Raw genomic sequence first — 21328 nt, 5'->3', positions numbered from 1 at the left:
TTTGGTGATTATTTGATTTTTATGAGGAAACAAACTGAGAAGTACGAAGAGGTGACTGATTTACAGCTTGCGTAGTTTCCGAATACCGCATGCTTCATGGGATCTCCAACAGAATTATGCAATTTCACACCTTGTCAAAGCTGCAAGACCGGACAATACAAACCCAGTCAATACTGCAGAGATGTAACACGTTGGGGTGGGGGTCACAGTAATGAAATAGGAAAAGACGTACATAAGTAGGGAAAGGAAGGCTCTGGGGAGGGGAGGGGAAAGGAGGAGAGGTTTGGGGGTCTGGCATTCTTTGAGCAGCATCAACGTGCTTTATCCAAACATCTGTTGATTAGCCAGTGGCTGTTTCTGCGGCCGTGGCTGTGTGCCATCGCCTAGCTGGCAGTGGCGAACATCAACCCTTTGTTTTCAGAGACTCGATGAGCAAGTGAGCACACGGAAGAGAGAGATGGAAGAGCTGCTGTCACAGGCCCCTCCACCCACAGGGGACGTGCACGAGGCCGACAGCAAGCCGCAGAGCATTGAGAGAAGGTTCCTCGATCTCCTGGAGCCCTTGGGGAAGAGGAGGAAGGAGCTGGAGTCGTCCAGAGCCAAGTACCAGCTCAACCGGGATCTGGCAGATGAAACAGTGAGCTCCCTGAAAGCCCACATGCACCATCTACGGCTCCTGGTGCTCCTTGCCTTCCCAATGGGCCTTTCGCACAAGCCTCCCAGCCCCTTGCGAGCATCTGCTCCATGCCCTGGGTGACACAGCAAGGCCTTGTACATAATTTATTAAGTATCTTACTATAACTCCTAGGCGCTGTGTCCATGGACCAGGCCTCTGATGTGCTAGGTGCTGTACAGAGACAGAACAAAGGGACAGTCCCTGCCATGCAGAGCTTCCATTCTGTCTCCTTTGGTTGCTGCTCAGTAGTGAGTAGTGTGAAGGAAGGTCCCAGACCAGCTCCTGGGAACTGGGTCACCGCTCTGACAGGGGGTTCAGTGGGTCGAGATGCCCAGGACTCATTGCTAGAGTGAGCCCTGGCAGGGCAGAGTCTGGGGGCCAGGGTGCAAGCGGCTGGCGCTGAAGCTTGAGTGGAGTCTGACTGGCTGGGCAGAGGGCTTGAGTGGGCAGGTTGCCACTCTGTCAGATCGCCAGCCCACTGCGCCACATGCCATGCCGTGGCCTCCTGCCGTCCTCCCTGCCCCTCGGCCGCAGCCTCTCCATTCTCCTCTGCTTCCCTCTTGCAGCTCTGGGTGCAGGAGAGGCTGCCCCTGGCCAAATCCACTGACCACGGCACCAACCTCCAGACTGTGCAGCTTCTGATGAAGAAGAATCAGGTGAGTCTGTCTGTCACTGGCTGTTCATCCCAGCACCAAGATCAAAGCCGGGCAGCAAAAGGTTAAATGGGCCTTTTCAGAGGCATTCAGGGTGCTGCAGGTACAGGACGTGGCTAGAAGCTGGCCCCAGATACATCCCCTAGGAGTCTGGTAACACGTACCTTGATGAGCTGCATAAACTGAGGCTTTCAGCCCTAGGAGATTTGGACACTCATTTTCCATTAAAACGAATGGCAGCTGGGCGCCCAGACCCCCTAGGCAGCATGGGAGGATCGCAGCCATGCTGGGACTGTGGGGGGCCACAAAGTGATCACAGAGCAGCTGCGTGATGTGGCGTGCTGGTGCATCCCTCTGGCCCTGTGCCACCCTGTGGGGTTGTTACATCACAGAGCGATGTGGGCACCTAGGGGTGGGAGGCGTTTCTTCCCTTGGCTCTGCCCCCTTCCTGCCCAGAAGGGTCACCAGCACGGGAGAGCCAGAGGGCACCTACATCTCTTTCCTCCCGCGTGCCGGGGCGCAGGCCCGGAGCTTGTCAATGACGCTGAAGTCAGATGGTTACGGTGACTGTCCCATTGCTACAGACCATGGCCGCGGTCGGAGCTAGAGGCCACCTGGCTCATCCCTTCCCTGCCGAGTGTGACCCCGTCATTAGCCATACGCTTCAGCACCATCCTCCCGCTCCTTGGCATGTACCCCTTCACACACACAGGCTGGTATCAGCCCCTCCCACCCCTTAGTTGTGGTGACTCTCTGGGGCCTCTGTCTCTGTGGGTATTTTGATATTATTATTGATTAGCTGTATTATCATTGAGCCTAGGACCAGGCCCCCATTGCGCTAGGTGCTGTACAAATGCAGGAAAAAATGACGAGACTTAAACCAATATTTTCCCAGTGCCTGGGCACTAGCCGGACACGTTCATTGCCCGCGCACCAGCCGAACAGGAAAAAGCCACTTCTGCCCCTGCATCGGGGTGGTTAGCTGGGAAGCAGCTAGCATGCCCATGTGAAGGCAGAACTCCTGCCGTCCCCTCCGATGGGCCTTCGCGATGCCCGCGGGGCAGCGGGCGTGTTTCTGGGGGGTGACGCGGGCTCTCCCCCACTAGACACTGCAGAAGGAGATCGCGGGCCATGCCCCGCGGGTGGAGGACGTCCTGTGCAGGGCTGAGCACATGGTGGCAGCAGCCGAGGGGGACTGCAGCGCCGTGGAGGAGCAGCGGTGGCTGCTGAAGGAGTCGTGGAGCGCTTTGCAGGAGGAGACGGGGAGGAGGTGGCAGCGGCTGCAGCAAGCGAACGAGGCCCAGCAGTACTACCTGGACGCCGGCGAGGCGGAGGCCTGGATCAGCGAGCAAGAGCTCTATGTGGTGGCTGATGAGAAGCCACAGGTGAGAACAGCTGGCGCTTAGCAATAAAACACGCAGAGAGCAGGTCCCGCTGCGGTCAGTGAACTGGGGTCTGGGCGATGGCCAGCACATCGGGGGTCGCCCAGCTCTGCCCAGCGCTAAGTTTGGCCCCAGGTGTTTCTCCGGGTACGTCTGCACTGCAGTCAGGAGTGGGGTGCGTGGAGCACATGTAGACGCAAGCTAGCTGCTGTCTTGGGAGCAGTGAGCCTTCAGGAAAAGGCGAAAGATTTACATGAGCTGAAGAGAAAGCAGAACACGGCACCTGCTTGCGTGGGTACGCAGGGCCTGGGCAGGTGGGGCTAGGCCAGGCTGCCGCAGCGTCACCATTATTGATTCCCTACAGGAGCTTTCCTCTCAGGAGCAGCAGAAGGTCCCTAAAAGTGCGGGGGTCAGTGGTGTCCAAACTGAGGCCCCGTCCCCCTGTGTGTTTTCCCTGAGGACCCGCTCCCTGCTACCCCTTCTTCCCGAGCCCCAACCCCCACGCTGTCCTTTCCCCTGAGGCCCCCACCCCCGCGCTGCCCCTTCCCCTGAATTCCTGCCCCCACGCTGCCTCTTCCCCCCCCATGACCTTGCCTCCTGCTCACTCCTCTCCACCTCCTTTCCTCCCCCTTTCCCCTCCATCGCTCACCCTTACAGCCAGTGAAGGGGGGAGGGACGTCCTCCTGACCCCCCCATTCCATCACCCCTGTTTCCTCTAGCTCCCATGCTGCAATAACACCTCCCAGCTGCAGTGCAGACCATCCCCAAGAGCCCTTGTGGGACAGTGGCTCTGCATGGGGTAGACGGTGCTCTCAGGTATTCCAGTGAATCCTCTTTCTCGCTGCCTGGCTGGCATGTCTTGCTCTAGGTCAAACTGATCCTCAGACTTGGGGATGGGAAGGAATTTTCCTCAGGTCACAGTGGCAGGGACCTGCAGTGGGGCAGGCATGGGAGTGAACTGCCTGGCACCTCAGCCTCTCCTGGGGCAAGGGGATTAGTGCCTGCAACAGTAGTTTAGTCTGTTTAGGGCTGAAAAGCTGCAGTTTAACTGACGTCGGGCTCAATCCAGGGGTGTCTGGATGAACTATAGTGCCCTAGGCGGTGCACGAGGTCAGACGAGACGGTCCCTTCTGGCCTTGAACTCTCTGGAACTCTGTGGCCCCCCTCTCTGCAATACCACCCAGTGCATGCCCCAGTGGCGGGACGAGCCGGGCCCAGACCAACGGTGGATGCTCTGCAGCACAGAAGACGCTGTAGCCGCCAGATCCATTTATGGCTCAAACCCCCTGGGCTGTGTCGTCAGTTGTGTTTGCACGTGGTGTCCATTGAACGGCCCAGCACCGTCCCCAGGCCTCCTCCTACAAATGTCGACACCATGCTGGCACCGGGAGGCTGCTCCGGTCTGGGATTGGGTGTGCTGTGACTCTGGAGGCTCCTGCTGTGCTTGGTTGCAGAGGCTCCGTGTGGCCCCGGGCGCTGTGCTGCTGAGCCACGTTTGCTCCCCAGTGCCGCTCCTGGGGGGATTCTGCACCACTGCCCGCAATTTCTTTCCCCCCAGAAAATATAGTCTGCCCAAGAAGTGCTGCAGTTCCATCTTTTGCCCACCAGAGGCCGCTGTGTGCCAGAGCAGCCCGCTGCATTCATTACTACTTGCTGTTCAGGCGCCACAGCAGCCTCTGGTGGGTGAAAGGGGGAACTGCAGCACTTCTCAGCCAGAATGTATTTTCTGCGGGGGGAAAAACAATCCTGCACGTGCACGGTAGTGCAGAAGTCCCCCAGGAGTAAAATTCCACATGGCTCTGCTGTGCTCATGGCTTCATGCCTTCCCTAGTCAGGGCACTCCGAGGCCTCTTTCTGCATGCATGTGAATGTGCATCTGAGATGGGTGTGCTCCTGCCTTGTGTACATAGCTTTCCGCTCCTCAGCAATGGACACATCTGGCTATGTACTGCCAGTTCCGCGCGTTCCAAATGCCCAAGTTTGGCTTAAAAAAGTCCAGTGATTTTAAATGAAAGCCGAGAGTCTCCCATAATCACGTGACTCCAGGAGCTCAGGCTTGAGGAAAAGCACCAAATACCACGACCTTCCCCTAAACATCGGCCTCAGTTTTAAAACAAATTTTTACACACAAATCGGTTTGCAAGATGGGGGGGGGAATCCCCCTTCTCACATCTCTGAATCTAACCATCAGCAAAGAACACTCGGTTCAGGAGCAGGCTGCACAAAGGTGACTTTAAGTCACATTTCTGACCTCCTGATCTTCTGGGCCACAGAGGCTAGGGTGTAACTTAGCCCTAGGGCCCTGTTTAAGTTACAGCAGTCTCCCTGGGCTTCCCTCACATCGCTGTGTGCCCCAGCCACACCCCTGGCATGCCCCCTATACCAGGGCCTGTGAGGGAGTTCTTCAGAGGACAGCCTGTGTAACCCAGGCCTGCTGGGCATGGCGCTCTGTCCCTGTCTAGTGGCATCTAATCTAGCTAGAGATCTGTGAGTCTGCTACAGCCTTAGCTAAGAGCCACGTGGCTTTTAGCTCAGGCAGTAGAGGCTCATACACTAAGCTTCAGAGGTCCCAGATTCTATCCTGCCCACCGAGAGAACACTCCCTGAGCCAGAGCTTTAAGAGTCCATTTGCACTGCTTCCGTCCTTTCACCTGGTGGAAAGAGGCCAGAGCAGGGGTGAGGATCTCCGCTTGGAGATCTAGGCCATTTCCCTCAGAGCCAGGCCCTGTCATTACATACAGCAGGCTGATTTTGTCCTTGCTGATCATTGTGGGGTGGTTTGCGTGTCACTGCAATTGAAAAACGCCCAGCCTGGGTGTGGCCCACCTGAGACCAGATGGCTGTTCCAGGGGCGCGTTGTAATACACAGAAGTCTGTAGATGCGTAACTAGATACTTAGTAAATCAGGTGCCAGTAGATGGTGCTCCACAATACGCACCTTTTTTCACGGGCTTTGTCAGAACAATAAGAATGGTTCAGTGTCAGCCAACCCCAATCATGAGCCAGGCCCCCCGATATCATGAGATTTAAAATAAATACTAAATGTTGGCCGAGGGAAGCAGGGTGTCTTAGTGGCCCGCGTGCTGGGTGGGGACTCAGAAGATCTAGGTTCTTTCTATTCCTTGCTCTGCTGCAGGGTGACGTCTCCTTTCTGTGCCTCAGTTTCCCCTCTCTGCAATGGAAATAATGATGCCAACCTTCCTTGTACAGCACTTTGAGATCTAGTGATAATGAAAGTGGGCGTTGTTGTTATTATTTTAGTTGCCTTCTGGTTTCTAAGCTGTGAGGGTCACACTGGGCTCACGATTTCCAGCTTTTCTCCATAACCACGGGTGCTAGGAAATGTTCTCCTGAAAGCCGGGTAATCATGTGACTCCAGGAGCTGGGGATTTAAGAAAAATCCATAACTATTGTGCAGTTTGGCAGCACTGGTTGCTATGGCCATGTACTGCATGTGGCTTCCTGAGTGCAGCAAGACACACACACTCTTAGCAAGAGCACCCCAAAGGGAGCTTGCAAACCCCCTGATTGGAAATGGCTGGGACAAGGCAGCATGGCAGGAATCCTGCGCTTGGCACTAGTTTGCATAGAGGCCAGAATGGCAGGCGCCCCTTTGAACAAGCGAGGGCCCAGTTCCCGGCTTTGTCGCCCACGTTCTGCCCCGATGTCTGGCCAGTGGAGGGCAGTGGAGCATCAGAACGGGAATGTTTGCCCAGGTGTGCGTGGGCTCTGGCAGCCCGCCCCGGTGCTAACCATGTCTGGTTGCAGGATGAAGAGAGCAGCATTGTTATGCTGAAGAGACATCTTCGCCAGCAGCGCACCATGGACGACTATGGCAAAAGCATCAAGCAGCTGGCTGGCAGGGCGCAGACGCTGCTCTCTGTGGGCCATCCGGAGGGGTACGTATGAGCCAGGCACGGGAACCCCTTACTACCGGAGCATCGACCAACCATCTAGGGACACTGGGGTGGGGAGCGGCCTGCCTGCCAGCTCTTGGTAGCTGCTTCAATTCCAGCTCCTTGGGCCCATAAATGTGCAGGGACTAGCACCAGCCCTGTTGGCTCTGCTGTGTAGGTTCGGAGTATGTCTACATTGCAGCTAGATGGGTAACTACCAGCCGGGGCAGACATGCATACACTACCCCTGTTCGAGCTAGCACCCTCCAGAGAGCAGCACAGCAGTGGGATGGGCGAGTCGCCCGTGTAAGCACCTTGGGTCTTGGACGGGATAGCACTAGGGGCAGCTAGCCCCTCCTGCCACCCGTGCTACCACCGCCATATTGCTATATTTAGCGGGCTAGCTTGATCAAAGCTAGTGAGAGTAAATCTACCGGAGCTTGGAATTACACGTTCCCTCAGTGTCTATACGGGACTGTCCGGCTGCACAGATGAACAGAGAGACAGCCAGATGGCAGGTCTCCTGTTCCACTCAGAGATGCCCAATCCAGGGCCTTTGGCTCCTGGCCTCTACCACTTGGGCTAAGAGCAAATCCGTCCCACGTCATATTAAGGTTCCATTTGTAAAGGGTTAATAGATACTCGGGCCGTGAGCAGGATGTGTGGCAGGTGACTATAGGCCATGTCAGAAGGTCTTATAAACTATGGGTATAAACCGTGGTTGTGAACTGCCTGCTGGGTTCTGTAACAATCTGTGACAGCTGATGAGCCGTTCATTAAAACATTGACACATCCCACATTGACTCACCTCATAGGACCTGTTTATAAAGGGAACCTTCCTATGCAGAGTGACCAGCAACTCTCCTTGGGATCCGTGGGCCTTCAGCTTCTAGACAGGATGCAGGGTAACTAGCATGTCATGTAGCTCTGAAACAGAGGTTTGGCTGGCACGTTGGGGGTTAATAAATGTTCTAGCAAGTTTCCCTTTAATGATGCTGTTTGCTGGGAATGCCAGACTTATTGTTGGCATTACAGTAGCATGTAGAGGCCCCAGGTGACATCAGGGCCCCATGGGGGCCGGGCGCAGCACAAACACACAGCGAGAGACAGGCCCTGCCCCAAAGATCTCACATTCTAAACAGACCGGGGTGGGAGGGGAAATAGAGTCACTGAGAGGGGAATGGACTTGCCCAGAGTCACCCAGCAGGTCAGTGGTTGATCTAGGAATTTAACCCTCAAGGAGCTCAATCTATTAAGCTTAACAAAGGGAAGGTCATTTAAGGGGTGACCTGATCCCAGTCTATATGTACAGATGTGGGGAACAAATATTTAACAATGGGCTCTTCAATCTAGCAGAGAAAGGCCTACCATGATCCAGTGGCTGGAAGTTGAAGCTGGACAAATTCAGCCTGGAAATAAGGTGTCCGTTTTAGCAGTGAGAGTAATAACCACTGGAACAAAGCTGGCGGTGGATTCTCCATCACTCCCAATGTTTAAATCAAGATGGGATACTGTTCTACGAGCTCTGCTCTGGTTCAGTCAGGAATTAATTCAAGGCCGGTCTCTGGCCTGTGTTATATGGGAGGTCAGAGGAGATGATCACATGGTCCTTTGGAAGGTGGGATCTATGAACCCAGGTCTCCTGACTCCCAACCCAGTGCCGTGCCCCCTGGGCCACACTGGCTCTGACTGTCCTGAATGCAGCTGCTTACAAATTCTCCAACAGACATGGTTTTTCCTCGGGAAATTATTATTAATTTGTATTATCGTATCACCGAGGACCCCTGCCAGGGCCCAGGCGCTGGGCAGACATAGAAGGAAAAGACAGACCCTGCCCTGCTATTTTGTTGAAACTGAGGCTTAGTTTACACTAGGAAGATTTGCCAGCATAGCTATGTCAGCTAAGAGTGGAAAAAGTCTCAGCCCCTAGCCAGCAAAACCTCCAGTGTCGGTACAGCTAAGCTGGGAGACAGGGGCTTCAGTCAGTTTAGCTGATGTCATCCTGGGCAGCAGGGAAGTCTCTGTCGTGTGCACCAGTGGTTCTCAACCAGGGGTGCGTGTACCCCTGGGGGTACGCAGAGGCCTTCCAGGGAGTACATCAACTCATCTAAATATTTGCCTAGTGTTATAGCTAGCTACATAAAAAGCCCTAGCGAAGTCAGTGCAAACTAACATTGCATACAGACAATAATGTGTTTATACTGCTCTGTATGCTATACACTGACATGTAAGTGCAATATGTATATTCCAATCGATTTATTTTATGACCGTATGGCAGTAATGAGAAAGTCAGCAATTTGTCAGTAATAATGTGCTGTGACACTTTTGTATTTTTATGTCTGGTTTTGCAAGCAAGTAGCTTTTAAGTGAGGTGAAACTTGGGGGTAAACAAGAGAAATCAGACTCCTGAAAGGGGTATAATAGTCTGGAAAGGTTGAGAGCCACTGGTGTGGACAATGCTGAAACTTTCTCTGTGAATGTGTCTATTTCGATGACATTTCCTTTTGAAAAAGAATGGGAACATTCCGGTTTGATCCTATCAGAACGGGCCATCCCGAGTGCTCGGTTAGTTTGAGATTGTATTGTAAGTTACTGTATAAGAGACGTTGTTTCTAAAGGTTGAAATTGGGACAGCTCACTTTCCCCCAAGCACTTTTTATTTTAACATTTTGTGTTGCGGGAAATTTGGATTCCGACGGGGAATGCCAGCGTCTTCCGAACCACGGGGCTCCCAGCCATCATGGTCGCTGACCCGCCTACTGTCTGTACCTCCCAGGGAGCAGATCATCAGGCTGCAGGGGCGGGTGGATAAGCAGTATGCGGGGCTGAAGGACCTGGCAGAGGAGCGCCGGCACAAGCTGGAGAACATGTACCACCTGTTCCAGCTGAAGCGGGAGGTGGACGACCTGGAGCAGTGGATCGCAGAGCGCGACATGGCCGCCTCCTCCCAGGAGTTGGGGCAGGATTACGACCATGTCACTGTGAGTTAGAGTGCCGGCCAAGGACTGGCAGGGCTGAGGGCACGGCTGCCCTGGCCTGGGACGCCTGCCTGATGTTTCCACAGCAGCAGTGCATCGTGAGGCTGGAGCTTTCTGTAGCCTGGCGGGGCGAGGGGATCTTTCTGGAAACAGAGCTGTAGGGCAGCCTAGCCCTGGGGGCAGAGGGAAGAGGAACGCTCCCAGGGCAAGGGGGTGTGTGTACAGAGCAGCGCACCCAGGATAGGGGTGGGCGGGCTGTACAGAGGAGCATGCCCACAGTGAGGTGGGCGGTACGGAGGAGGCAGAGGTGGATTACCATTCTGTGGGGCACTGGGCCAGAGCAAGAAGGGGCCCCACCACCCACATCCCAGTGCTCCTACCGGGGAAATGGGGTCAGGGCGCGGGGGCTTCCCCCACTCCCCTGCAGGGGCGCCGGGTGGGGGGAGTGGATCGGAGTGCGGGGGTGCCCATTCTTCCGGGCCCCCAGTTGGCCGGAGCCCCTGGGCACGGCCCCGTTCGCCCAGTGGCTAATCCGCCACTGGGAGGAGAGTGCCTCTGGTGAGGATTGTTTCTCTGCCAGCTGCTGCGGGAGAAGTTCCGGGACTTTGCGCGGGAGACGGGCAGCGTGGGGCAGGAGCGCGTGGACAACGTGAACCTGGTCATCGAGCAGCTGATTGACGCCGGCCACTCGGAGGCCGCCACCATGGCTGAGTGGAAGGACGGGCTGAACGAGAGCTGGGCAGACCTGCTGGAGCTCATTGACACGCGCGTGCAGCTGCTGGCCACCTCCTACGAGCTGCGCAAGTACTTCTACGATGGCACCGAGATCCTGGGGCTCATCCAGGAGAAGCAGCGGGAGCTGCCTGTGGAGCTGGGTCAGGATGCCCACACTGCTGAGTCCTTCCACCGAATGCACACGGCCTTCGAGCGCGACATCCACCTGCTGGAGGGGCAGGTACGGCTCCCCCACTGCAGGACCTCGGGGCTCCTAGAGCACCGGGGGTCTGGGATCAGACTCATCTCTGCCGCAATAGAGCACCTGCCGGCGATGCCCCTGGGCTGCCTTATTGCCAGCTGCTCCTTGCTCCCGGTCGTCCCATCACAGGAGCACCATGTCTCGCTGGGAAGTGTTTTCCCTGTGGTGTGGCTAGCTGGGGGAAATGGGGTGCCGTGTCTGCCCCTGCTTGGGTTTCGCTAGGCCATGCTCTGCTTTTGCACACGTAGGCCACCAGCCGCGGAACATGGCTCGTAGGTGATGCATGGATTACAGGGCCAGACGAGGCCACTCTGAGCTCCTGTAAACCAGCCAGAGAACCTCCCCCAGGGATGCCTGCCACCAGCCCAGAACTCCGGGTGGGATCCAGCCTGGATTTATAGATGCCGTACCAGGGTTGGAGAACCCGCCATGCCCCGGGCGATCTGTTCCCTGCTAAACACCTGCCTCTCATTTCAAACTGGAATGTTGCTGATGTCAGCTCCCAGCCACGGCTCTTGCTTTGACAGTGTCAGATCAGCGGTTCTCAAACTGCGGGCCGGGACCTCAAGTGGGTCGCGACCCTGGTTTAATGAGGTCACCAGGGCTGGAGTTAGATTTGCTGGGGCCCGGGGCTGAAGCGAAGCCCGAGGGCTTCAGCCCTTGGTGGCGGGGCTCAGTCTTCAGCTTCAGCCCTGGGCCATGGGTCTCAGGTTACAGGTCCTCCCACACGGGGTTCAAGCCCTTGGGCTTTGGGTTTGCCTCCCCCACCCCCGCCAGGGGTAGCCAGGCTTGGGCAGGCTCAGGCTTTGGTCCCCTCTCTTGGGGTTGTGTAGTAATTTTTGTTGTCAGAAGGAGGGGTCGCGGTGCAATGAAATCTGAGAACGGCTGGACTAGATTACAGAGCCCCCTGCTAGCAAAAATCTCCTGCCTGGCCTGATAGAGCAGGATCGAGTCAGCTCTCAGCCTTCTCCTGAATAAACTAACCAGATTGAGCCCCTTCAGTCTCGTGCTGCACGGCCGGTTCCCAGACCTCACATCGCCCCGTAGCTCTTTTCTGAGCCCTTCCCTGTTTTTCAACATCCTTGGACCAGAGTGGGCTCAGTTTCCAGGACCGGTGCCATACACAGACACAATACCACCTGCCTGGTCCTACTCAATATTCTCACGTTAATCCTCCCAGGTACGGCATCACCCTGGCAGCTCATGTTGAGTTGCTTGTCCAGTGTGATCCCCAAGTCACTTTCAGAGGCCCCACTTTCCCGGTTCAGCCCCCCATGCTGTAGTTGGGGGCTGCATTCCTTGTTCCTAGATATAGAACCTTGCATTTGGCCATATTAAAATACATGTTGTTTGCATGTGCCCAGCTTACCAAGTGACCCATCCTTGTTGTTATTTACCACTTCCTTGTCTCTGTGTCAACCAGTGGTTGGGATCAGCCCTGTCTGACAGACGGGAATTGTGATGGGACTCCCCGGTCTAGAACTAGAGGCGGGTGGTAGAGTGGGGCCCAGGAGTCATGGAACCCGCTGCTCGGCTTTCCCCCCCTTGGCCACATTTCCCCATGCTCTCTCCGGCAGGTCCAGCAGTTCCGGGAGGTAGCAGCGCGGCTGCAGACAGCCTATGCGGGGGAAAAAGCTGACGCAATCCAGAGGCACGAGCAGGAGGTGGTGAGGGCCTGGAAGTCCCTGCTGGATGCCTGCAGCGGGCGGCGGGCACAGCTGGTGGACACAGCCGAGAAATTCCGCTTCTTCAGTATGGTCAGGGACCTCCTGTCTTGGATGGAGAGCATCACCCGGCAGATCGAAACTCAGGAGAAGCCCAGGTAAATCGCCATTGAGAGGGAATGGCTCTGGCCCGCCCTGACTCACCCCCTCCCCACACGTGGACCCTGAATAAGCCCCACACAGGGTCCGACATGCCACGGTGGCGTCTCTATTCCCAGCTTTTAAATGCTCACCTGACACTCATCAGAGACTGAGAAGCAGCCTTGTACTTCGCAAGTCTCCCCTTCTTGCGGGATCATATTTCCAAAAGGGACACCATGTGGGGCTAGCCTGAGCCCTTCCCCCCCCTCCATGCGTGGGGCTGGCCCAAACCGCTCTCTCGAACCCATCTCCCCACACAGGGCTGGCCCATGTCACTCGCCTGAGCCCGGCCCCTCCCGCCACTCCCCCCCCACGCAGGGCTGGCGTCGCTGCTCACCCGAGCCCTGCCTGCCCTCTGACCGAGCCCTGCCTTCCCACCCTGAGTGGGGCTGGTATCATCCCTCGCCCCCCTCACGTGTTCCTCCGCCCCCCACCTTTGGGGGGGGGCAAAAATGGTCATTTGTCCCGTTTGCTGTTGCCAACTGGCCACTTTTGCCCAAAAAGTCGGGACGGCCGGGAGAGGGCTTAAAAAAGGGACTGTCCCGGCCCAAACGGGACGCATGGTCACCCTATGCAGAGATGTCTCGTCCGTGGAGCTGCTGCTGAAATACCACCAGGGGATCAAGTCCGAGATTGAAACCAGGCAGAAGAGCTTCGCCAGCTGCGTCGACCTGGGGAAGAGGCTCCTGCAGCGCAGACACCAAGCCGGTGCCGAGGTGAGGCGCACGGGGCCTCACGCTCTCGTTTGGCCTCCATGGGCGGGGCAGCCCAGCCTAACTCCATCTTGCAGGGTGCCCTGCGGCCACGCCCCCCACTGGGATCCCTCACGGGAGAGGTAGTCTGGCTGGTGAGCACAGGGGGAGCGCGGCGCACCCAAACTACAACTCCCAGGAGGCACCACGGCAGCATTGCTGAATTGAAATATTCTGGTTTTCCGGGTGGGTTTTTTTTTTTTCATTAAAACCGCAACCTTTTCCGCGGAAAATTGACATTCAAAATGAATTTTTTTTTTCTTTCTGTCAAGACTGAGCCCCTCCCCCCACTTCCGACCCCACGGCCGGAGGTGTCATTCCTCGTTCAGAGCCTGCAAAGTGCCCAGCGTGTCCTGGGTGCGCCGTGTAAAGCAACATCCGATGGAGGTTTCCCGCCTGAGGGCCCTCCGGAGCAGCGCGAGGCAGACCTGTAGAGCCAGTTACAGAGACACCCGCCGGAGCCGGGAGTGGAAAACGCCGTGGTTATTTCTCTCCTCTCTCCCCTTCCAGATCAAGGAGAAGCTGCTGCAGCTGACGGAGAAGAGGCGTGAGATGATGGAGACGTGGGACAGGCGCTGGGACTGGCTCCGCCTGTGTGAGTGGCACATGGGCATGTCGGTGGTGGGGGAGGGTCGATGGGCACCAGGAAGTTGCTGGGACTTCACCCAGACCTCCAAGGTTAGCACCCGCTTGGCCCCAGGACACTGAGCTCTGTGAAATGGGAGCTCTGGAAAATCCGGCCTGTGGTCTGCAGCAACAAACCATGGACAGGCGGCTCCCAGGGGAAGGGGGTGGGAGGAAACATACTGCCCCGCTGAGATGGGTGTGGCATGCTGTGCTTTCCCCAGCGCAACACGGGACCCCATCCCCCTAGCGTGCACCGGGACTGGGTGCAGGGAGCCTACGTCGGCCTCAGCGGTCAGCATTGGGGCCTGGCGTAGGAGCCTCAGCCTGCTTAGGGGGAGGTTTGCAGGGACCCACCTGCCTCTGCTGAGGGGGCAGTTGCACTTGTTGGGGGAGGGATGTCCCAAAACCCTGGGCTCCCAGCTCCTGAAAACTCCCCGCTGGGGTGCAGGAGAGTTGGCCTGAACCACTCTGGGTCTCCCTTTTCCCCAGTCCCCGAGGGGGGTGATGCTCATGCCCTGATCTCTGCAGAGCGCTGTGTGCTCCAGGGTATTAACGAGCAGGACACTAGCGTCCTCCTCCTTGGGGGAGCCAGCCAGCTCCAGCGCGGAGACTGGCCCTGCTCCCCCACCCCCGCCTGCCGCGGGCATGTAACGCGCCGCTCTGCTCTCTCCGCGGCAGTGCTGGAAGTGTGCCAGTTCTCCAGGGACGCCTCGGTGGCCGAGGCCTGGCTGATCGCCAAGGAGCCGTACCTGGCCAGCGGCGACTATGGACAGACCGTGGACAGCGTCGAGAAGCTGCTGAAAAGGCACAACGCCTTTGAGAAATCCACCGCCACGTGGGAGGAGCGCTTCGCCGCCCTGCAGAGGCTGACCACGGTGAGCATACCCCAGGCCTAGGTGGGCGGGCATCAGCAACGGGGATCGAACCGGGGAACCTCAGCAGCTAGGATGCCAGGAGCAGGCTCCTGTGAGCTGCGACTAGAGGGGGGCAGAGAGCCGCCCCCACGGGCAGAAGCTGCACTGGGAAGGCAGGGTGGATCCCTTGCCAGGCTGGTGCATAGCTGGGCACATTCCCGGGTGCTTTAGCCACTCCAGTTATCAATGATCCAAAGAACAGGGCTTCCCCACTTCCCTCCAGAGACCGTCCCCCTGCCTGGTGGGTCTCACAGCGGGGGATCTCCCCCAGACACCCTTTTGTACTGCACTGTCACTGGTGGTAGCACTGCATCCGGCCTCCCCCTAGCCCCCTGCTCTCCCTTCCCGGCATTCCCGCCCTTCGCCCACAGCTCCCTGCCAAGCCCTTGGACCTTCTGCCGTTTGCAAATCTGCAGCCTTTAAATAATCCTCCCCACTGAATCCTTTTCCAGCTGGAGTTGCTAGGGAAGCGGAAGCTCCAAGCGGAGTCCACGCAGCGCACGGCAACCTGGACCATCGACCCCCAGTACGACTTTGACCCAGGGGCTTTGGAAGCACTGGAGTAAGTGACAAGCTCACGCGTTTCACTGCACCTGCGACCTTCCCTTCGGGCCTTTTGGGGGGTGATTCTGCACCCAACGAGGCAGCGGGAGTCTCACCAGGTCCTGGAGATACCACAGACTAAGGAGGATGGGCTAGTGAGTTAGTAGTCAGCTGCCAGCAGGGGATCCCAGCGTGCTCGTGCCCATGCCTTGTGGGTTCTAGCCATGGAATCAAAGCCAGGGTTGAAACGCTCGGGACGGGTTCACTTCGTAGCACCTGACTTGGGAGCATTTGCAGCTCGCGGCCAGTGCTAGTTAAATGGAAAAGTCCCTTTCCGAAGGCTGATGCTGGGGAGTGCAGCCCAAAGGGGTGTTTCCAGGCTGAGCTGGATTGCCAGGGACATTGCGTTTCAGGATGCAGGTGCCAGTCAGGCTGAGAGTGACTTAGAGCCCAGGGAGATGAGACCGTCAATCGGTCACCAGCTCTGGAAGTGCAGCCCTGCTGCCCCACCGGCAGATCACTGATTGCAAACCTGCAGCTAGGCCTGGTGCCCTTGGAGCATTTGGTGCTGGCCCTTACCAAGCTGTGGGGCCCTGCTCTGTTCTTTCAGGCCATATCTTGTGTTTTCCCCAAGCTGCCAAGTCCAGCTGCCGGGTAAAGTTGTTCCAAGTGGCTCAGGTCAACGGGAATTTTGCCCTTGACTTCAATGGGTCTGTCCATCCGTTAACGCCCCGCACTTGCTTTGGAGCTTTCGCTGGATCGGGGCCGGAGGAGGTGGCATCCCGCAGGGTCCGGCCCCGCAGCAGCACCTTCTTCTGGGCCCATTTCAGAAGTCAGGCTGGAGTCAGGCGCCGGTCTCCCTCAGGCTCCTCTCTGGATGCCAGCCCCGTCTGTCTCAGGAGTCTGCCTGGCCTCCCCTCACCCTGGTATCTGGGCATCTCCTGTGTCAAATCGATGGCAATAGCGAAGTCCCCAGCGGACTCCATGGGGTTGCTGGCTCTTCTCCCTTCTTGGGGTCAGAACTCAGCTTGCGGGGAAATGTGGGACTTGGATGGGGGGGATATTCTCCATTGCCTTGGGGTTAGCTTGATCTGCGCCAGCGGGGTTTGTTGGTCGGTTCCTTGGGGATGGGGGGAGAAAGAGGGTCAGTGTGGGGTTTGGGCAGAGAAAGGGGCACCAGTGTTGGTCTTTGGAGGGTTGAAGGGGGGCCAGTGTTGGAATTTGGGGTAGAAGGATCAGCACTGGGGGTTTGGATGGTGAGAGCTGGGCTTTGGAGTGTGGAAGGGGGGGATCAGCCAGGGTGACCAGATGTTCCAATTTTATAGGGACAGTCCCGATATTTGAGGCTTTGTCTTATATAGGTGCTTATTATCCCCCCGTCCTGATTTTTCACACTTGCTATCAGGTCACCCGAGGGTCGGCACCAGGGTCCAGAGGGAGGAAAGGGGAGCAGGGGGGCAGTGTCAGGAGTCTGGGGGTTGGGAGAGGGGGTGGCTCCAGGAGGTGAGGACAGAAGGGGGGTCAGCTTCAGGGGGTGGCACTGGGAGCCAGGGGGAGTGGTCAGGGGTGTGGAAGGGGGGCGGTGCTGGCAGCAGGGGGAGGACAGTGCCGGGGGTCAGGGGTATGGGAGGTAGGGGTGCTGGGGGGGGGATGGTGCCAGGGGCGTGGAAGGGGGACAGTGCCGGGGGTCAGGGGTATGGAAGGGGGCTGTGCCAGGGGGCACGGTCAGGGGGCAGGAGGGTGTGGAAGAGGGGTGGTGCCGGGGTGGGACAGAAGGGAGGGCTGGTGCCAGGGGGCAGGGAGTGGTGCCCAGGGTCAGGGGCATGGAAGGGGGCAGCACTGGCGGTTTGCAGCCCCAATGCCCTTGCTAAAACCCAGCCTGGGTAATTCTAGCCAGCTGGCTCAGGTCTCTGAACAGCGTCAATGGCAGAAGAGATTCCTTTCTTTCTTTCTTTTTTTTTAACTACTTAAACTGTTCTTGAGTTTTGATGTCCTCCATTAAACAGTTGCCATGTTCCACCCCAGAGGCAGCTGCATTTCCTAGAATCCTAGAAGATTAGGGTTGGAAGAGACCTCAGGAGGTCATCTAGTCCAACTCCCTGCTCAAAGCAGGACCAACACGCACTAAATCATCCCAGCCAGGGCTTTGTCAAGCCGGGCCTTGTGGGTGAAGTGACTCATCTAGCATTTGTAAGCTGAGTGGGAAACTCTTGAGGCTGCAGGGGTGGGGTGTTTTGGGGATACAGAATTTAGCGGCCGCTTTGCATTGTAGAACCAGCACAATGCCTGCAGCAGACGCTTGGCCACACTGGCTGTGCTTCTTGGTTCCATTGTTTGTAAATCTACATGCCCTAGGAGAGAGCTGAAGAGGCCAGATCCGGAACAGCCATTTGCGACTCCCTTAGCTTGAGAAACTCCCAGTCACAAAAGCATCGGATTCAGAATAACATTGGTGATTCTGGGCAAACCATTTACAACAGCAAATTATGGGCCTCTTACGTGAAAGAAAATACTAAAGTTCCCTCTTTTTAAAGGGAGTGTTATTTGCCATAGGTCTCAGGAAGAAAAAGAGAAGAAAACAGGGGTAATTTCACAGGACCTCTCTGAACCTGCTACAGAAGACTCATCACTGGTCAGTTACCAATTTTAGTTTTCTCCTTCCTGGACCCACCCCCCAGCTGCATAATTCCCCGGGATTTTTTATAAAGCTCTTTGCAAATTGTTGCCTCTCTGCCAAAGCCTGTTAACAATGTGCCAATGTTTCCCTCTGACAAAAGCCTCCTGTTTTCTTATTTGCTTTGTGTTTGTTCGTCCCCCTAGTTCTTTCCTCTGCTATCAGTGAAGCAGGTGGAAAGGTTTTTGTACCACGCATTCATCCATTGTTTCTTTAATTAGCTTAATAAATGTTCACATTATAAATAATTTACTGTTTGCCACAAAAATATACACACGTTCACACATTGTATTTTTCCACCCCCAGAAAATGCTCTTTTTTTAACCCAGCAAGAATTTCCCCAACGAGCAAAGGATGTAGTTTGCCAGGTTCACTCGTCTCGAGGTGGATCTGTCCCATCTGATACATCTGTCCCTCATTTGGTTGGGGGAAAGGTTCGCTTGCCCACCATTGCCCTCCACGAGCGGAGGTTGAGGGTACATGTGTGCTGCAAAGAAAGACTCGCGGCTGAAAGTCTCGGAACCCCGGTCAGCTGACTCAGGCTTGCTGGGCTTGTGCTGTGGGGCTAAAAATATCAGCCTAGAGGTTTGGGCTCGGGCTTGGCTCTGAGACCTGACCCCTCACTGGAGAGGGCTCCAGGCCATGCAAAGTGCTATTTTTAGCCCAGTAGTGTGAGCCCGAGTCAGCAGACCCAGGCTCTGAGACTCGTTACCATGGGTGTTTTTCTGCAATGTAGACAGAGCTTAGCTCCAGAGATGTTAAGGGCAGGCAGGACCATTGGATCGTCTTGCCTGACCCCCTGTGTAGCCCAGGCCAGAGAGTTCTGCTCCGTTACCCCTGTGTTGAGCCCAGTCACTTGTGTTTGGCCAAAGCAGATCTTTCAGAAAGGCCTCAGTCTGGATTCTCCATCTCTTGATGTCTTCAATCCCCCCTTCCCAGGGTAGCTTGTCCCTACAGAATAAACATCAGGGCCTTGTGGAATGCATCTGGCTTCTGCTCCAGCCATGGGTTCTTGTCCTGCCTTTCTCCGCCCTCTAAGCACCCGGTGTTTCCTCCCCGGAAAGGGCCATATGCGTAAGCTGGTCTGGAAGGGTGCACTGGGAGACCCCTTGCTCCCCACGCTGCCGGCACGTGCGGTGAAACAGCGCCCCCGTGGAAAATGCCGTGTCTGCCAAACTCCAACGGTTCCAGGAGCACCAGGGGGAAGAAAGGCAGGTCTGTAGAGCCGGGAAAGGGGGCGCAGTGACAGCTGCTGGTAGGGAAGGGTCATTTGTACAGCCTGCACTGTTCCACCCCGTCAGGCCGACAAAACTGGGCTCGCTGCCTTGCGTCACCTGGCGAATGCAGGCTGGGTGGGCGCTGCTTGCTCTCTGGCCATACGCCGGGGGAACCCCAGGGAGGGAGAAGGCCGGCCCCCATGCTCAGCTCAGTGTCTATTCACATTGAAACTGGCCAGGACAAGCGAAGAGGTTAAAGCTACAGGAACACAGGGAATAACGGCTAGCGGAGGGGCCTACAACTCAGGTCTGCTGGGTTCCACTCCTGGCTCACTGCGGGATCGCGGGCAGCTCATTAAAAAGCCACTGGCTATTCCCTAGAAGCGGGTTTGCTGTCTTAGGCCCTTCCTTCGCTAGAAACGCGCGTCCGTGCGGACGCTGGCTCCGGCGACAGGAGGGGCTCTCCCGTTGCTGGAGTTCACTGAGTGGCAGGAGCGAGGCGGATGGTGTAATGACCTCGCGCAGGGGGGTGGATTTTTCACCCCCCCGAGCGGATCGCTGGCTGGACCTGGCTGTTGAAATGTCCGTGACAAGGGGTGATGGGTTGGTGGCGTTTCTCTCCTGGCTGAAGCCCCGGCACCTGCACAGTAACATAGGCATAATGCTGCCCCTGCAGCGCCCTTTGCTCAGGGAACCGGCACGAAACCTTTTGTTGCCAGTGTGAACTGGGTCTCCGCTAGGGGGTTTGCCAGGCCAGCTCTTCCCCATCTGGACCTGGCCTGTGTTTCAGTGCTCTGGGCAGTCTGGAAACCAGCCACCCCCTTTCCAAGCTGCATGGCTCACAGGCCAGTGCCCACGGGGCAGCGGGAGGAGCTAGGCAACCCGGGCTCGTTCTGGGGGTGCGTGAAACATAAGGAGGACGTGGACACAACTGGGGCTGGAACAGTGAAGGGAGCGGGGAGCCTCATGTGGCCGTCGGTTCCCTGTGGCGTGCAGAGACTAACTGTGCTCCTCTAGTCTGACCTCCTATCTGCTCTACGCCCGTTTGCAACTGGGTTGCAGCAGGACCCACCTCATAGCAAGTGCCCCTGGCTTCCCTCATTGCACCTGCCCCCCTCCTCCCGGGGGAGCCATTCACCCGCACGCACGCTAGCTGGGCCCTCCCACGAGAGCCTGCTTGGGAAGCCGGGGCTCTGTAGCTGTGAGAAGCACTTGCCCGTAGCTGCTCCGCTCCGGTTCTTCCCCCTGTGCCGGGGATCTGGGGCACTCCGGAGAAGGCCTGTTCTAGCAACTATGCCTCCCTCCAAATGGCAGACACCCGCCTTAGCCCCGCATGGAAGATTGCTCTCAGCAGAGGCGTTTTAGGTTCCCCACCAGCACCCAAGAGAAGGGTCCCTGCTCCTGCTCACGGCCTGGGAATCCTGCTCCAGGCAGCTGGGCTGTGGCCTCCTCAATGTATGGGTCTGCGCTGTCACCTTCACAGGAGGCTTCGGCACTGATTCAGGCCAGACCTCCTCCCAGTGTGGACAGGAGATTGGCTTACCTGGCAGCCCCACCGCAGAGTCTCAGGTGCATGCGGGGGAGGCAGGCCAGGAAGGATGGCCTGAGGAAACAGGGAACTGGCCGGGGGCTCAGGAGAACTGGCTCCAAGTCCTGGCTCTGCTACTGGCTTGAAGGGTGACCTTGGGCAAATCAACCACCCCTGGGCCTCAGCGCCCAGCTGTCATTGGGGATAGCGTTCCCTGCCTCGCATGGAGGGTGAGCAGCTAAACCCACCCACCGCCAGGAGGCCTGAGAGCTACCTCGATAGATCCCGGACTGGGCAGTTGGGGCTTTCAGGTCTCCTGGAGGTGCATTCTGGTCAGGTCCTGCCCCCTCCTTGTGCGCTGGCCATTGGCTGTGCCTTAGCTGCTCAGGCATGGGGCAGCCCGTGGTGCCAAATCTCTGTAGCTCCCCTGGTGTCGCGAGACGCTCTGACCAGCTACACCAGCGGAGGATCTGACCCATAGACAGACTGGAGAGAGTCCAGCGGAGGGCAATGAAAATTATTAGGGGCTGGGGCACATGACTTACGAGGAGAGGCTGAGGGAAATGGGGTTATTTAGTCTGCAGAAGAGAAGAGTGAGGGGGGGGGGGCGATTTGATAGCTGCTTTCAACTACCTGAAAGGGGGTTC

At 57.0% G+C, this 21328-nt stretch overlaps 1 protein-coding gene across 3 annotated transcripts in view; it reads left to right on the top strand.

The window, feature by feature from the left end:
• SPTB (spectrin beta, erythrocytic) overlaps nucleotides 1-21328 on the top strand; it is a 133750-nt gene that overhangs the window by 91173 nt on the left and 21249 nt on the right. For 2 of the 3 annotated variants that reach the window (XM_073346701.2, XM_073346702.2), the window contains 12 exons: nucleotides 422-637; nucleotides 1243-1332; nucleotides 2436-2714; nucleotides 6480-6610; nucleotides 9384-9588; nucleotides 10166-10540; nucleotides 12139-12383; nucleotides 13004-13142; nucleotides 13689-13773; nucleotides 14484-14680; nucleotides 15172-15281; nucleotides 17816-17894. In XM_073346701.2, the coding sequence (XP_073202802.2) occupies nucleotides 422-637; nucleotides 1243-1332; nucleotides 2436-2714; nucleotides 6480-6610; nucleotides 9384-9588; nucleotides 10166-10540; nucleotides 12139-12383; nucleotides 13004-13142; nucleotides 13689-13773; nucleotides 14484-14680; nucleotides 15172-15281; nucleotides 17816-17894 (2151 nt within the window). Of the gene's footprint in view, nucleotides 1-421; nucleotides 638-1242; nucleotides 1333-2435; nucleotides 2715-6479; nucleotides 6611-9383; nucleotides 9589-10165; nucleotides 10541-12138; nucleotides 12384-13003; nucleotides 13143-13688; nucleotides 13774-14483; nucleotides 14681-15171; nucleotides 15282-17815; nucleotides 17895-21328 lie in introns of those variants that run through there. The other variant, XR_012159281.2, reaches the window with a different exon arrangement.

This window comes from Lepidochelys kempii, chromosome 6, assembly GCF_965140285.1.
Source record: "Lepidochelys kempii isolate rLepKem1 chromosome 6, rLepKem1.hap1, whole genome shotgun sequence".
Taxonomy (NCBI): Eukaryota; Metazoa; Chordata; order Testudines; family Cheloniidae; genus Lepidochelys; species Lepidochelys kempii.
Note: the sequence above shows the minus strand (reverse complement) of the source record. Positions and strands in the feature narration are given on the sequence as shown.